The sequence below is a fragment of the Nicotiana sylvestris genome, chromosome 7 (genome assembly GCF_000393655.2).
Source record: "Nicotiana sylvestris chromosome 7, ASM39365v2, whole genome shotgun sequence".
NCBI classification, from domain to species: Eukaryota; Viridiplantae; Streptophyta; class Magnoliopsida; order Solanales; family Solanaceae; genus Nicotiana; species Nicotiana sylvestris.
The window spans coordinates 77,825,426-77,841,454 of record NC_091063.1 but is presented as its reverse complement, the minus strand read 5'-3'; the positions used below and the strand labels follow the sequence as shown (position 1 = coordinate 77,841,454).

General features: G+C 33.6%; 3 protein-coding genes across 3 annotated transcripts; 2 read left to right on the top strand and 1 right to left on the bottom strand.

The window, feature by feature from the left end:
- The first annotated feature begins 695 nt into the window (after nucleotides 1–695).
- On the top strand, nucleotides 696–4,841 carry LOC138873350 (uncharacterized). The gene is made up of 9 exons (XM_070151813.1): nucleotides 696–929; nucleotides 1,000–1,116; nucleotides 1,633–1,905; nucleotides 2,102–2,266; nucleotides 2,609–2,894; nucleotides 2,990–3,122; nucleotides 3,201–3,333; nucleotides 4,095–4,618; nucleotides 4,712–4,841. The coding sequence occupies exons 1-9, from the start codon at nucleotides 696–698 to the stop codon at nucleotides 4,839–4,841; spliced, it is 1,995 nt and encodes a 664-aa protein (XP_070007914.1).
- A 1,005-nt stretch (nucleotides 4,842–5,846) lies between these two features.
- Nucleotides 5,847–8,785, bottom strand: LOC104212711 (uncharacterized). The gene is made up of 4 exons (XM_070151812.1): nucleotides 8,668–8,785; nucleotides 7,410–7,937; nucleotides 6,709–7,319; nucleotides 5,847–6,215 (listed from the first exon to the last, which is right to left on the bottom strand). Exons 1-4 carry the CDS (start codon nucleotides 8,783–8,785, stop codon nucleotides 5,847–5,849), a joined length of 1,626 nt encoding a protein of 541 aa, XP_070007913.1.
- An 810-nt stretch (nucleotides 8,786–9,595) lies between these two features.
- LOC104211316 (uncharacterized) lies at nucleotides 9,596–13,678 on the top strand. Its single transcript, XM_009760362.2, has 5 exons — nucleotides 9,596–9,972; nucleotides 11,597–12,263; nucleotides 12,353–12,593; nucleotides 13,003–13,065; nucleotides 13,418–13,678. Exons 1-5 carry the CDS (start codon nucleotides 9,690–9,692, stop codon nucleotides 13,490–13,492), a joined length of 1,329 nt encoding a protein of 442 aa, XP_009758664.1. The 5' UTR covers nucleotides 9,596–9,689; the 3' UTR covers nucleotides 13,493–13,678.
- Nucleotides 13,679–16,029: the final 2,351 nt, after the last annotated feature.

Sequence of the window (16,029 nt, the reverse complement as noted above, 5' to 3'; positions counted from 1 at the left end):
ATCTATACTTCTAAGTGTTTGTAGTTGTATTCATATGTATTCATGTCAGATTTACTATGAAATATGCATTGTATTCAATTGTATTTACATGTATTTATTCTTGTTAAATGCAGGGAATTAATTTTTTTGTGAAACACCAGCCAAAATTTGCATCCCATATCAGTGTTTATACTAACACTGATATAGTCTTCCAGCTAAAAGAGAACCTTACTCCTGATCAGTACCAACAACTTGGCAATACTTGCTTTGGCTCATTTCTTCAAATGAAGCGCTGTGAAGCTCAACATCAACTCTTCAGATGCTTCATGGCTCTCCAGTTAGAAGGCACTCCTAACAATGTATTTCCAGTACAAGTCAATAGTACTTCATTACATTTCACATTAAGGGAGTTTGCGCTTGTGACTGGCCTCAAATGTGTTGGTAATGATGAAGATTTTGAGTTTTGTGAAAAGTTTTCTAACCGACTTATTGAGACTTACTTTGGAGGTGATAATCTTGTCAAGAAGGAACAATTGCTGAAATGCTTTGCTGACAAGAACTAGGGTCCCGACAATGATGGTGATGCTTTGTTGTATTTCATACACACCTTTATTTTTTCATCCGAGAAGAATAGTACAACTATATCAAGGCTACATTTTAACTTGGTAGAGAGTGAGCGCTATACTGAATATCATTGGGGTTTAAAAGCATTTGAAATGCTGACAAAATCGATTAGCATGCAGATGGATGCTAAGAAGAAGTATTACAAGATAGTTGGGATGCTACTGGCTATGCAAATGTGGTTTTATGAGTGTTGTTCAGATGTTGATTCTAAAATTGCACTCCGAGTTGATGACGTGGTCCCCAGAATACTCAATTGGAGAACCACCGGATATCATCCAACCTTTGCTTATCTGATGAACGGCATATTCAATGACACCGGAAATATGGTAATATACAAATTGTATCATTGCTAGTTTACATTTTATTAATAATTAATAGACATACATTTGCATATAGAAGTATGCAGTTGCATTCAGATACATTTTTGGTGATGTAATACCTGCTGTAGTTTCAGCTGTCATATTCTCACAAATATGTTGCATACAATTGCATACAAATGCATCCAGATTACTCGTACATTTGCATAAAAGAGACTGCATTCATTTTCAGGGGATGCATACAACATAATACATTTGTATACAAATACATACAGATAAAAATATTTGTATAATCAGCTGCATACAGATACAAAATACAACTGCATACTACTTCTATAATCAGTTGCATACATTTTCAGGGGATGCATACAACAATATACATTTGTATACATATGCTTATAGATATAAATACTTGCATACAAATTCAAGATACATGTATACAAATGCATAGGGACTTATAAACAGCTGCATACACTTGTATACAAATGCATACAGAAACTGTATACATTTGAATACATCTAATGCATATAAATGCATTCATATTCATACAGTAATATACAACTGTTGTAGCCTTCATTATTAATTCTTCATACAATTGCATATTATTTCCAACTCATTAGTGCTGCCTTATATTCAATTCAAATTTTAGTTTGTATTCCAGATCTACATCTGTATGTTTCTAGTAAAACTTTGATTGTATTTCATTTTTTAGATTGTTTACAAGGACATCAGTCCAAGCGATATAGAGCTTGTCGTTGTTCAGATTCCTCATGTAGGTGTCGATGTTGAGAAGAGACCTTTTCCTGCTCGTTCAGACAAATCGGGAGAGGATTCAGATGACTTTTCTCCTACACCCGAGCTTCAATATAAGAAGAAACATGTTGCAGGTGTTGGTCCATCTTTATCACCGCCCCATAAAAAGTGCAAGGAACATGAAATGCATCCTAATGAAACAGAATATCAACCCAAGATTCCTCCTATTTGTGTATCCAAATTTGGACATAAAGTTTTACATGACAATCAACTGCCATTCCCAAAATGACGAAGTATCTTTTTTGAGGAAAGACCTAAATTCATTCAAAGAATACGTGCATATTTAATCACAAATTAAATATTACAGTTTAATGAATAACATTCATATATTTTTGGCGCAATCTTCTAATTATTTTTGTATTGTTAAGGTTGTGGGAGAGTTCAAGTCTCTAAGAACATTGATCAATGATAACTTCAAGAAGCTTTCTGACCATCTTCAACAAAATCAACAAACTGAAAGTTTACACCAGATAAAGGAACCCATAGGGATACGTGATGATGGCATTGACACAGATGTCGGAGATAATGTTGAGGTTTAACATTCTTAACATATTGAGCATTTGTTTATATCTCCTGCTTGTTGTTATAATTAAATAATTGTATTATAAAAGTTGTATGTATTCGACTAGCATTTAACTGCCTCACTAGACTATAAATGCATCGACCAACACATGTATTTAGCTGTATTCATATCTGTGTTAACCTTAATATGTAAATGGAATTAACTACTGTATTTAAACATATTCAGCTGTATTTTGATGTATTTCAAACTCCCATTTCCATTACCAAAATCTATTTTCTTACTACACTTATATGTATTTAACTATATTGTAATATTAAGTTAATACACTAACAATGATACATACAACTAACAGAAACAAGTGCTTAATGATCAATGTTTGGAGTCAAGAGGAGAGGGGAAAACTACATCAGAGGTGTCGTCCAACATACCATCTACTGGTCAAGAGGGTGTATCTACAGAATTCTATGTATCTCAATTTGAGCTGGACGACAAGTTTCTTCCCAGTCAAATTCCAGAAACTAGAATTGTGATTCACAATAGTGCAAAAAAAGCTGAATCAACCCCAATACCATCCCATAGGAATCAACGACTAAGTAGATGGTACTCTTCGCCTTATGAGTCTAACTTTGACTCTGCAGGTTAGTATTTTTATAGACTAAAGATTCAGCTTTCCTCATGGTTTTTAAATTTAAAAGTCTCTAATCACGAATTCAATGAACAACATGTACCTCAGTAAAGTTGACCCCCATTTTTGAAAAAAGACACCCCTTTGAGGATGATTCAATAACGCGGTCGTATCCTATGTTAATCATTCAGGAATATAACAAATGGATTCGTGATGGTCTTCTCGCTAGACATGATCAGAGGTGAGTTTTCCCCCGGTATGTGTATTAAGTTTTTATATTTTTAAAAATGTATATAATATTTTTATACCATACTTGTAGAAGTAATTTGGAAGACCATTACAAGAAGAACAAGTCAACACTTCATATACCATTGGATTTTGGAGTTGATCAAGTTAATTCAAAAAATTGGTTTTACCTTCTATCGTTTGACGGGAAGCTATGGGATGACAACGTAAGTTTTTTCCCCTAACTGACTAATTTTCTTTGAATAACAACATGTTGTTTTATTCAGTTGTATTATTCATCTGCATTCAGCTGTATTCAACTGTATTCAAGCTATAGTCAGTTGAATTGAATTGTATTAATCAGCTATAGTCAACTGAATTCAATTGCTATATTCAGCTTTATTCAACATCTGCATTCAGCTGTATTCAACTATATTTTGGTGTATTCAGATGTATTCAGTTATAGTCAGTTGAATTGAACTGTATTAATCAGCTATAGTTAGTTGTATTCAATTGTTATATTCAGCTTTATTCAACACTGTATTCAGCTAATTTCAATTAAATTCAACTGTTTTAATCAGCTGTAGTCAGATGTATTCAACTGCATTTGTATTCAGCTTTATTCAACTCCTGTATTCAGATGTATTTAACTATATTCAGTTGAATTCAAATGTTTTAATCAGCTGTAGTCAGTTGTATTCAACTGCATTTCTTTGTATTAAGTTGTATTCAACTGTAGACAGTCATATTCATGTCTTTAAATTATAAGTAGTCAATTGTATTATTCAATATTATTCAGCTATATTCAGTTGTTTTCAATTGTTTTAATCAGATGTAGTAAGCTGTAGTCAGTTGTAGTCAACAATTTTATTCACATACAATCTGTTGTATTCAACTGTATTTTTCATATGTATTTCTCTGTATTCAGCTATATTCTTTAATAGTTTGATTAATTGGACTCACATCATGTACTTAACTTTATGTATAGCATATTGACGTCATATTCCACTATTTGAGAAAGAAGGGAAAGTATAATCAAACAAGCAACTTCAAGTATACAACTGTTGATTGTATATTCAAGACAAGAATCGCTGAAATATTCGACATGTATGCTGATACAGATAGTAATGCTAATGTAGCCAAAGAAGAGGATGTGGTATGTGAGTACATAAGGGGCTACAGATTGCATGCTAATGTACCTTGGCATATTGTGGATAATGTCATGATACCAGTCAACTTGAAGGACAAACTACACTGGGTATTGGTTGTTGTCTCATTCAAGGAGAGATGTATCAAAGTGTATGACTCGTACAGATCTGCAGGTCATGATGCTTATGTAGTTTCTGAGATTGATAAGCTAACTAAGCGTGTACCTCTGTATCTATCAATCAGTGGCTTTTATAGAGATAGTCAAGGCATAGATTGGTCTACTTACTCAACATACACTAACAAGTCACATAATGATCCCTTTGAAGTTTTTTTTCATTTCAGATCTGCCTCAACAGAAAGCTGGTATCATGTAAGTATTCAAGCATCATTATTGTATGTTATATACAAATCTAATTGTATGAATTATTTTTAATTGTTTCAATCAATTATTTTTAGGGATTGTGGGGTGCATGTTGCAGCATACGCAGAGTTTCTGAGCACTCTTGGAAAGATTCCACAAATAACATTTGATTCCACTCTACTCCGTCAAAGATACGGTGCTCTCCTCTGGGACTATGCTATGTGAAAGATAAATGATGATGCCATAAGCGAGAATGAAGCACCTTCAAAGATTGCTAGGCAAATCACGGAGTCAGATTCAAAGATGCAGATAGTGTTAGAGTAGCTTTAAGTTATTGTAGTTTTGGAGTATAGTTTCAAGATGAATACTATTTTGAGTAGTTTTTGGTGTAGATGGTATTTAGTTTGAAAAACTTATCACTTTATTAACAGTGTTCGTGTATAACAATTGCAACTTTTCAATCACTGTTTCACTAGTTTGTTCATAAGTATTCATACTTATTCTTCAGTTTGGATACATATTTATCTTACAGGATTCAAGTATGTGTTAATACCAAGCAACTTTGCTTGAACATATTTTAGTTAATGAACATGTTAATGTCAAAGTCAGAAACTTTATGTATGCTGATGGTAGGTTATATAAAAGAATTCAGATGCATTTTTTTTGAATTCAGTTGTATTTAACTGTCAAATTCAGTTGTATTCAGCAGCATCCATTCAGATGTATCTTTTAAGTTCATATAACACATATTAAAGAACACAATTTCAGATGTATTAAACAGGTTGTACGTAATCAGTTGTATTCAGATGTACTCAGTTGTATTCAGCTTGTTTTATTTAGCAGTAGTTAGTTGTATTTAAGTGTATTATTCAGCTGTATTCAGTTGTATTTTGGTGTATTCATTTACATTCAGTGCTACTCAACTGTATTATTCATAAAAATACTTCAGCTGTATCCAGTTGTATTTTTTAGTATTCATCTATACTCAGTTATACTCAACTGTGTAGTGCATATGTATTTATCTATATAAAAATACTTCAACTATATGTATTCAGAAACTATTCACGAAAGTCATTTCAAAATATATTACTTGACAATGAGAATTTATTACTTGACAATGTTATCATAAGTATAGCACCAATACATGTCAGAGTGTTAACTATTTATTACGTGGAGCATTTCTACACGTTCGCTTGTATGTCCTCCCTACCCACATATGCTACATGAATGTTAATTTTTCGGCTGCAGCAATTCACTTAAAGTTTTATCGCGCTTCTTCTTTGGCCTTCCAGGAGGTCTTTTCCATTTGGGTGGTAGTACATCCTCCTCTGCAACATGTTCTGGTATATTCCAGTCATTTATGTCTGGTAGCGGGTACACTGGCAAATCATATGTCATTACAATTGTATTTGGTTTGTAATAGTTAGAGCAATATTCTTCTGACATTAGAAACTTGCTCTTCAATACAGCCCAAGCATGTGGGCATGGCAATTCATCAACTTGGAACCTCCCACAAACACATTTTCTCTCTAACAGGCAGACTGTGTAATTCCTCCCACCATCGTTAACCGTATGTAAGTATTTAGTTGATGGTACCACCTACATTTACAAATAAAAATATAAGTTTTGAGCACATATATCTGAATTACCAAATGTATAATGTTGAATTAATAAGTTACATACAACTGAAATTTTTGCATATAGATGAATACATCAAATATTTAGACCAGCAGAATATCAACTGTAATTAGTGCAGAACTTATCAGAATTCTGCTGTACTTTAGGCAACAGGATTCTAACAAAAGCATTAGAATCGTATGTATTGACAATACATATTAAAATTACATATAATACATCTTTGTTAGTTATATTCTGATGTATTTCAATAGTTTTTGCAGTATGTTTTTAGTTATATTCAGTTGTATTCATATCAGCTCTACGAAAAAATATATCTTTTATGAGTTTGAATATAGTTGTATTCATATGTATTAATGGTAGTTCTACTTAAAAATTATTGTATTCAGTTGTATTCATGCCATTAATTCAGTAACAATTAAGCTATATACAACAATGACATTAACATATAACTTACAGTCATGCGTGTAGACATTGCCTCATTCAAAGTCAGCATCTCCTGGTATTTTTTTCCAAGCTTCGTGTATGTATGTGTAGCTTCTTTGCGGTTACTACAATTCCAACGTCCAAACATCTTCCTAACTTCTTCAAGGAAGTCGTATATTGGCAATTCCCTTGCTGAAACTAGTGCAGCACTGATTGACTCAGCAATATTTGACGTCATTGTCCATCCCCTGTTAACAGGTGCATACAACCTAGTCCACTTTTCGTAACCAGCTAACTCTAAGTATTCTTTCACCCTAATATCTACCTTCTCCACCTTCTCCATCAGACTGTCAAATTTAGCTTGTGTGTATGCTTTTGCCATCGAGAAGTATATCTCGCTCAACTTGGCATGGCTATTTTTGAATTTCTTAAATACGTTGTTCCATAGATGCCATATACAAGCAAAATGCGTTACATCTAGACACACTCTTGATAAAGATTTAATGATACTCTCATTTCTATCTGAAACGATGCACATGTTTTCCCTTTCACCGTATGCTATCTTGAATTGCTCAAAGAACCACGTCCAAACAACATCGTTCTCTAAATCAATAATAACATATGCTAGTGGCAATATATGACCTGTAAATACAATTGAATATAATTATTTTTAAAACATGTATTTCAATATTTAAAAATATTAACAAATTGTATTATAATTTAGATACTCACTTGCACCATCCAACGTGCTTGCCGAAACGAATTTCCCGATGTAGTAAGATTTTAGGTAACTTCCATCCACAACAACAATGGGTCTACAATGATCAAACCCTCTTATAAAGGCATACAAGGATATATACACGTACATGAATTCATTTTTTGGCGATTTTACTATTCTTATGTAGGAACCTGGATATGTCATATCCATTGTATATAAGTATCCTGGTAATTTTTTGTATGAATCAGCCGGTTCACCTCTCAGAAAATTCATTGCCTTTTCTTTAGCCCTCCACGCCAACATGTAGCTAACATCTACACCTAAATCTGATTTCACATCATCAATAATATCCCTTGGAGTGTATTTCCTCTTATGGTTTGTAAGCTTAGGCCTTATCATACCACCTATAAGGCTGCTACTAGCCTGCCGCTGCTCATACACCTTGTCCTTCAGCGGACATGTATGGTTATCATTGAATTCTCTCACTTTGAATAGTTCTGATTTGTTAATGCTTGAAGCCTTAAACCTCCATTCACAATCTTCTGAAATACAAAATAATGCATAGATGCAAAGAATTAATTATTTTACATTTGATTAGCATAAGTGTTTACAAAAAATGCAGCTCATATACAGACAAATACAATCTGACATAGATACATCCTGATATTTATATATATAAATTTTTATACTACTGAATTCCATTATAGTTATATGTGTTTGAATACAATGAATACAACTGAATACACTTGTTTGTATATGCATACACTTAATACCACAGTAGACATAATAAGAAAATAATTAGAGCCACTGTTGTGTATTTATACCGGTAAAATACATATGAATACATGTATTTAAGTGCCCTAAACAAACATATGTTTACTTCATCTGTGATCATCTAGAGGAAATACACAAATACGCATAAATACAACGACGTTAAACTTACAGCTAGAACTAATAATAAAAAATACAACGGAATTTTTTTTTAAATACATGCAAACCTGACAGCATTAGACCTATCAACCCGGAATTGAAACCTTTGAGCTATAGCATAATTCTCCATCACCTCTTTCAATATAGCCTTATCCTTATAAACTTGTCCAGCCATAACCTCCTTTTTGATTAGTTTTTGAAATTATCAAATCTTTGTGGAGTTCGAACACTCCAATCGCTTCTCCTGAATTGACAAAATCTAGAGCAGTGTATCATCTGTATCGGAATCGTACCTTTGAACTCCTTCGTCTATTTGCACAATGTCTCCTTGATTTAAACTACCTCCGGATATAAGATCTTTTTCGATAGTTGTTATGCACAAAGGATACATCCCAAATTCTCTGTTCTCTTTTTTCAATTCTACATACACTCTGTAACCCATATCATTGTGTATTTCCATTGGTTTGCAATTTCCTTCTACTTTGTATTGTATTTTAATGGTCTTTGAGCTCAAATCTATACCCAGTTGATTAGAAATTGAAGCAACCAGATCATTAAAGGAGGCATACTCCTTTATCAGTATTCCCTCAATTGAAAATCGATGTAATTGCCGTCATCGTTCCACTTGCCAGAATGACGCAACAAAACTGTTAAACTTGGCATATGTATAGAGGATGAATACCTTATTTTGTATATAATTTGTATCAATCGAAAAAAAGGAGAAGAGAATGGAAGAAGTTCGATCTGATGTTGCTCTGTTTTTTCGCTGTATTCACGTTTCTGAGATGCCGTCTTTGAGCAGAATACAGATTAATGTGTACTAGTTTTAGTTCGTTGAGTTAATTTAGGAGAATATCATGTGATTTGATTTCCTTCCGTTTTTAACCAGTTTAACCTTCCAGATTTTGCGCAGATACGTTACTGTATTTCACGTTAATGCCGCTTAAATACAGCTAAATACATATCAGACTTAGCTGGAATTCCCGTTTTTACGCCTATTTTTTTGTTGTATTAATGAATACAACATCTTAAATACATGAAATATATTGTATAAAAATATAAAAGATATCTATAACACGTAATATAGCAAATGATATATATAAATGACTAATTAGACCTAAAAGATGGTTCTTTATAAAAAATTCTCAATGATAAAACTGGAGAAAACAACATAGGTGGGCCGTGGGCATAATCCTCCAGCAACCCGAGGCCCAAAAGCGCGAAAAGTATAGTTCAGGTCTCAAAATTTGGCGCAAAAATCAAAGAAATTCCCCCAAAATTTCACTATAATTTCATTTGCAAATCCCTCCAGTTCATATTTCAAATATACAACCCCCCAAATTTTTTTCCCAATTCACCATTCAATGGCAGATTTCGAACCTCCATCTTTCTCTCTAGGGCTTGATTTCGATATTGATTCAGAGCCCCAGTCCACTGTACCGACAATCCAAGAAGCTGATGATATTGAAACCCCCACAATTGCTGAGGACACGGAAGATTCAGATCCACCTAGATCTCTCAAACGCCTTCGGCGTGGGCTCATTTCCAAATCCGAACCGGCGACCCTAAAAAGAAAGCTAGGAGATGCTTGGTGTAGTGTGGACGATGATATTGAAGATTTCTCTTCTCAGGATGATGAGCCCAAGGGTAAAAGACTCCACCTTTTTTAGGGTTTTGTCTTTAGCTAGGTTTTTACCTTTTGGTGTTTTATTTCCTTAATTTACTTGTGTTTCTGTTACAACTCCGTCAATTTGAGCTACACAAAATATAGAGGTTGATTTTGGGGTAGTCTATTAGTAGCGAAAAGGCTCTTTTTTCATTTATTAACTGGGACTTGTAAATATGTTGAGCTTGGATATCGTATTTCTAGTTTCTGTATCACCAGAACAAAGTTGAACGATGATGCTTAATTTTGTACTTGAAAAGTTATGAAGTAGCTTAGGAGGCAAAGGTGGATCCAAGATTTTAAGTTTAAGAGTTCTGAATTAAGGTTCCGGATAGATTATTTATACATATTTAGTGGATTCCTAAAAGAAATATCTATGCCAAAGCTATTGGGTTATGTCAGAACCCCAACTTCTACATTAGATTCGCTCTTATTGGGCAGTTGAGTGAAATGGATGAATCTAAGACCCTTGTATTTCAATAATATGCTATTGTGAAAACAAGATTCTGAGTTTAAGCTTGCTTTAGAAATCAAAACTTGCACTAGAAGTTTTATTAAGATCCTTTTACAATCCAAATGTATTGTTCTGTATGTGCAACACTATTATAATTGAATGTGCTAAAAAAAGTGAGATAAACCAAAATCACTTGGATGGAAGTTATTTCAAACATAATAAATGCGGGATTAGAACAATACATAATGAAAGTAACCCTATATACTAACAAATTAGTTGGGATTATGTATTAATTGTTGTGTAAGGCTTTAAGCCTTGGTGGACATAATTACTTGGTACTTGTATTGGTGGAAGGTAGCAGGTGCAATTAGTCGAGGTGTGTGCATGCTGGTCCAGACACCATTGTTATAAAAAAGTAACTTTTGTTACATATATAATACGTTTGGTGTTAGGAGTCTCTTTGGTGAGTTAGAGACTGCATATCATGGATGGATAAGTGTGCAATTTTTGTTCTTTTATGGTGGTTTTTGGGCCAACTTTATGCATCTAAACTATTCAGTGAGAGTACTTGCAACCTCACACCAATAGAGAGAATAGGATACTTAATCCCACAAGGATGATATAGACATGGAAAAGCTACCTTATTATATTGTCTACCTAATTTATTTTTGTCTATGTTGGGATTTAAACTCTGGTCCTATGGTTTTCATTCCCTTGGGGGCAGGGAGAACTTATAATTTGTTTTAAAAGACAAATTATTTAGTATTGGAATGAAATCAGTCCTAGTACAATGAAATGGATATCAAAGATTCATATAGTTGAGCTTAACTAGTTTGCAGTTGAGTTTTTTGCACAAGGAAAATGTGTGGTCATTGGCCTTACTATGTACTAGAATCAAAAATTTGTGTGTATTGGTGGACATTCTGTTCATATGATCTTAAATAATATAATCTGAAAGATGCGCCATCCTCGTTATCTTCTTACTAGGAGTATTGGTTGTTTATGATAATACTCTGTGTATTTCAGTAAAACTATGTAGTAGCAAGATCTCCAGGTCTAGTCTGACAAAACTGTTGTTTCTGTAATTTGTTATAAATCTGTATGAAAATTTATTAATAACCCTCATGCATTTTTAATATTGTTCGCATCAGATCATCCAAAGCAGTACAGTTCTATGTGTAGCAGTTCCAAAATCCCGTTACAGGGGCGAAGGGTATTATCCTCGCAATCTGCAAGCAGATGCACAGGAAGGAAGAATGAGGTTTCAAATGTTTCTTCCATTTCCCCAAGTATGGAAACTAGCACTAGCAATTTTGTCTTCCCAGAGCTAACTATTAGTCCACTGAGAAGGTTCCAGTTGATCGACTCTGATTCTGATGAGCTTTCTAAAAGTGAAGCCATGGAAAAAGAATCAGAACATGTAAATTCTCCTTTGAGCGGTAATCCACACAATACTGGTGCAGATTCAAGTTGCCAGAGAAATGCAGGACTTTCTGCTGGAAAGTTAAAGACTAGAGATCTGTGGGAAGACTTCTGTTCAGATAAGACCTTTAATATTTCTACACCTGCTCTTGATGAGGTTTGTGAAGAATATTTCAAATCAGTAAAACATGGAAAAAACACGCAGACTATTAACAGTGGTTTAACTGAAAGTAGCGTGCGACCTCAGGGGCCCCTTCTCCCTGCTCACTGTTATTTTTTCCATAAAGATCCAAGAATCCAGAAGCTAGTTCGTAATCGTTTGCCTAACTTTTTTCCTTTGGGTGCTGAGAACATTCCTGGACAAAAGCAAGATGATGCATCAGTTATAGATTACATGTAACACATTTGCTTCTTGCTTCTGTGTTAGTTTTTTTGTCATGAATTATATGATTTATTCCAAAGATCTTTGTGCATGTTGTCTTCAGGGGCCAATTTTGTCACGAAGGAGGCTCTAAAACGACTTCTAAGAATGGCGCTGTTGCGACAAACTCTAGAAAGAGCAGAAAGAATGTGAAGCAACCAAATTCTGTGGAGGAATCTCAAGGATCCGAGAGATGGGTGAACCCTAAAAGCTCTGCTGGGATTCCAAAAGATGCCGGCAGAAGAAGGGTCCAGGCAGTTGGCAAATCAGCGGGTCATTGGTACACAACTGGAGATGGAAAGAAAGTAAGTTGATATTTGATTCAATTGTTAAAAGCAGGTCATAGATACACTTGTTGAAATTTTTTTGGGTTAAATAGTCATTGACGATCTTAACAAATTCAAGAAGATGTACTGTAGATGTTGGTTGCTGCTGAAATTTGGGTAGAGTTTGTACTAGATTAGTATGCTTGATGTCTAGCCATGGTTGGGATATGGATGTCAGTGGGTAAATCACTAAATTTTATCTCATTCTCCTGCAACTTGGAATACTTGTTAGACATTTGTGTGTTTGTGTAGTTTCATGGAATCTCCTTGTTCTTTTAGGATTGATTCATGACATTCATGAAATCTTTTTGGTGTTATTTTAGAGTTGATTCATGACATTCTATCTTCTGTACATTAAGCAAAGAGTTGATCTACTGCTCTTTATCAGGTTTATGTCGCCAAAAATGGGCAGGAGTTTTCTGGTCAAAGTGCATATAGATGTTACAGAAAGGTAAATGTTTCTCTATTTTCTTCATTGCTATAGTTAGTAATGGATGTGAACACTGAAATCTTTGTTCTCTTTTTATGTCAACGTCTTTTTGGCTTGATATGTTGTGATTGATAAAGTTTGATAGTTTGAATATCTTTCTGTATTTCTGTGTGTGCTTATCATGTGATTACCTGAAACCAAATTAGCCTGGTCATCTTTAATCACACGAAGTACTCTTTCTGGGGATTGACTTGCCTACCCAATGATTTAGACTTGATATTAGTTGAAAATAGATAGTTATGGTCAACATTTTGTGGATCCTATATACACAATCATCTGATGAAATCATATCCTGTATTTTCTCCTTTCGCAGGAGACTGGAGCTGGGTTTAAAAAGTCAACAAAGAAGAGAACCGGCAAAAGGAAAGCAGCTTCAAAGAAGAAATAGAGCCCCTGTAAGAAAAGAATATACACTCCTGTATTTGCCATGTTCATGTCAATATGTTCTGGAAAAAGAAATTTTGATCAACCAATGTATTGTATATGAATTTGTTTTCTATGTTGACAGATAATACAAAATAACTATATTTGACAACTTATTAACTCAACCCAATGCATGATATTTCTTCCTTCATATTTTCTTTTCTTTTTCCAATTATGATCCAATTAACTGTAATTGCTTAGGCCTATTCGTACTGAAAATGATCATTCTACTACTATAGCAAAATTAATAACACTCTTTGACATGAAATTTAAAACATAGTAAATATTAACTGTGTAAAAGTCATCTCATGACTTTGATGAGTGGAACTATTCATCTCCTCTAAAGTTCTGCTGACGCCATGTTTTGCTATGAAAAATATTTACTCGCAGTCAGTGACTGCACCAAACTGCATTCATATAACTTAGCAAACAATTATTGGATGTGTTCATACAGATTGGTCAACACTTGATACATAAAAATCCTCATAAAATCGGCTAAGTTTGCAATATACTATGTGGGGTTTTCTATTGGTCTCATGATCTATAATTTTTTGCGTTTATACAAATATAGAACAAATTTTAGAGGGAGGTGTTGTTCACGCGCCAGATATCAGATATGTGACCAAAGTATCTGCCATGCTCATGCTAATATGCTGTGGAAAAAGAAATTTGGATTAGCCAAAGTATTGTACATATAGTACCAAAAATTTTTCTATGATGACAGCAAATACAAAAAGATTCAGTTCCAGATATCTTACAATAAATACATTTAAATATGATAATCCAAGGCACAAAATATTTGATTTTGCAATGTTCTGCCACAGGTCTTTGGAGTTGTTAAAGACTATACGCATCTAACCCTATCATCCTTCATTCAGTCTCTTCAAATAGAATGGGATTTTTACACAAATAGCCATTTATATTCTTTTTTTTTTTAGCCATATACATAAATTATACATTGATTATACACAATTATACACATATAATACATAAATTATGCATATATTATATCTCCACCGGCTATTTTTAGTTTTAATAGTTGGGTGACCAACTATTTGGGTTAATTCTTCAAATAGAATTGGTCTAAAAAGGATAGACAAAATAAAAAGTACAAATAACAACAAAAAGATTGTAAACTAGAAAAGAAAAACAAGCTTAAGAAAGAGTAGAGATATGCTTTTCTATAATTCATTTTTTTTAAATTTGTTTTCGTCATCTTTATTTATGTTTGACTATAATATAAAGTAGTTAAGTTACATAGAAGGATAAAATTCAAGATTAAAAAATCTTAAAGTAAAATTAGTTAGTTTTCTTACACTAAGTAGAAGAGAAAAACAAAAGGGTCAAATTTGCCCATTTTCCAGCTAGTTTATTATGCTAAATATGATCGAAGTAAATTTTTGTAATATTTGGAGCCACAATAGAGGTATATGTTACCAATCGAAATCTCATAGAGGTTTGTGAAAAATATTCCAAAATACATAATAAAAGGGAAAGAGAAAAAAGGGAAATAAATAGGAATATATACATAAATAGCCGGTTAAATTCACTGTCTATATTTCCTACGTTATACATAAATTATACACGGTTATACACACATTATACATTATTGTACATCATTCGACTATTTTAGCTTAAGTGGTTTGGTGGCGGTTATTCAGTCAAAATAGCATGGGCTGACCGTTTTTTACATTGGTATTGAAAAACAACCACTATTTAATGCGGAGATAAAATCTAGACAAAAATACTCTTAACTGAAATATGGAAAAAAATCAGTATAACATGTTGGATTCTAGAACTCATGCATATACAAATTCAGCATATTATGTTAGAATTCCACCACATTATGAATTTCATACATTATGCTTGAATTTTATATGTAAAAATTCGGATTCCATCATATTATGCCGGAATTTTCCAGGATTTGTAACGAAGGGTATTGGTTCAAATTTTATTTTCGTATGAAAAAGTAGCTAAATTTTGATTAATTGTGAAACTGTAGCTAACTTTCAGTTAGCAATTGCAAATCAAGCTTTTTCCAAATTTCTCCCGGCTATTTACGTTAATGGGCTTAGGCTATATCTGTGGTGATACTAATATTGTCTCCTTTTGTCTTTTTGTCTTCTTGAGCCGAGGGTCTTCCGGAAACAGCCTTTCTACTCTTTCGGGATAGGGGTAAGGTCTGCGTACACATTACCCTCCCCCGATCCCACTAGTGGAATTTTACTGGGTTATTGTTGTTGCTGGGCTTAGGCTATATGCCACTTGCATCTGAAGGGCCTTTTTTTTTCTTTCAAAACCAAGCAGCCCAATAGCCCAAAAAACAGCCCACAAAAGCCATAAAACCCGCGAAAAGAACTGACCGGATCCCTGAAACCTTTTATTTAAGGGATTTTTACCTATCTATACCATATATCAAACCTTATTAACAAAAATGTTCATAATTTGTTATTTACCCATGTAGTCCACACTTTTACTACAAATTATATACCAATCCAAAAA

Excerpts from the sequence above, each read along its gene's own strand:
- LOC138873350 (XM_070151813.1), top strand. The coding sequence starts at position 696 with ATGCTGACAAAATCGATTAGCATGCAGATGGATGCTAAGAAGAAGTAT. Across the intron at positions 1,906-2,101 it reads CCAAGATTCCTCCTATTTGT|GTTGTGGGAGAGTTCAAGTC; the intron begins GTATCCAAATTT and ends TGTATTGTTAAG. Across the intron at positions 4,619-4,711 it reads TCTGCCTCAACAGAAAGCTG|GGATTGTGGGGTGCATGTTG; the intron begins GTATCATGTAAG and ends AATTATTTTTAG.
- LOC104212711 (XM_070151812.1), bottom strand. The coding sequence starts at position 8,785 with ATGGAAATACACAATGATATGGGTTACAGAGTGTATGTAGAATTGAAA. Across the intron at positions 7,938-8,667 it reads AAAAGATCTTATATCCGGAG|AAGATTGTGAATGGAGGTTT; the intron begins GTAGTTTAAATC and ends TTTGTATTTCAG. Across the intron at positions 7,320-7,409 it reads AAGCACGTTGGATGGTGCAA|GTCATATATTGCCACTAGCA; the intron begins GTGAGTATCTAA and ends TTGTATTTACAG.
- LOC104211316 (XM_009760362.2), top strand. The coding sequence starts at position 9,690 with ATGGCAGATTTCGAACCTCCATCTTTCTCTCTAGGGCTTGATTTCGAT. Across the intron at positions 12,594-13,002 it reads CAACTGGAGATGGAAAGAAA|GTTTATGTCGCCAAAAATGG; the intron begins GTAAGTTGATAT and ends GCTCTTTATCAG. Across the intron at positions 13,066-13,417 it reads CATATAGATGTTACAGAAAG|GAGACTGGAGCTGGGTTTAA; the intron begins GTAAATGTTTCT and ends CTCCTTTCGCAG.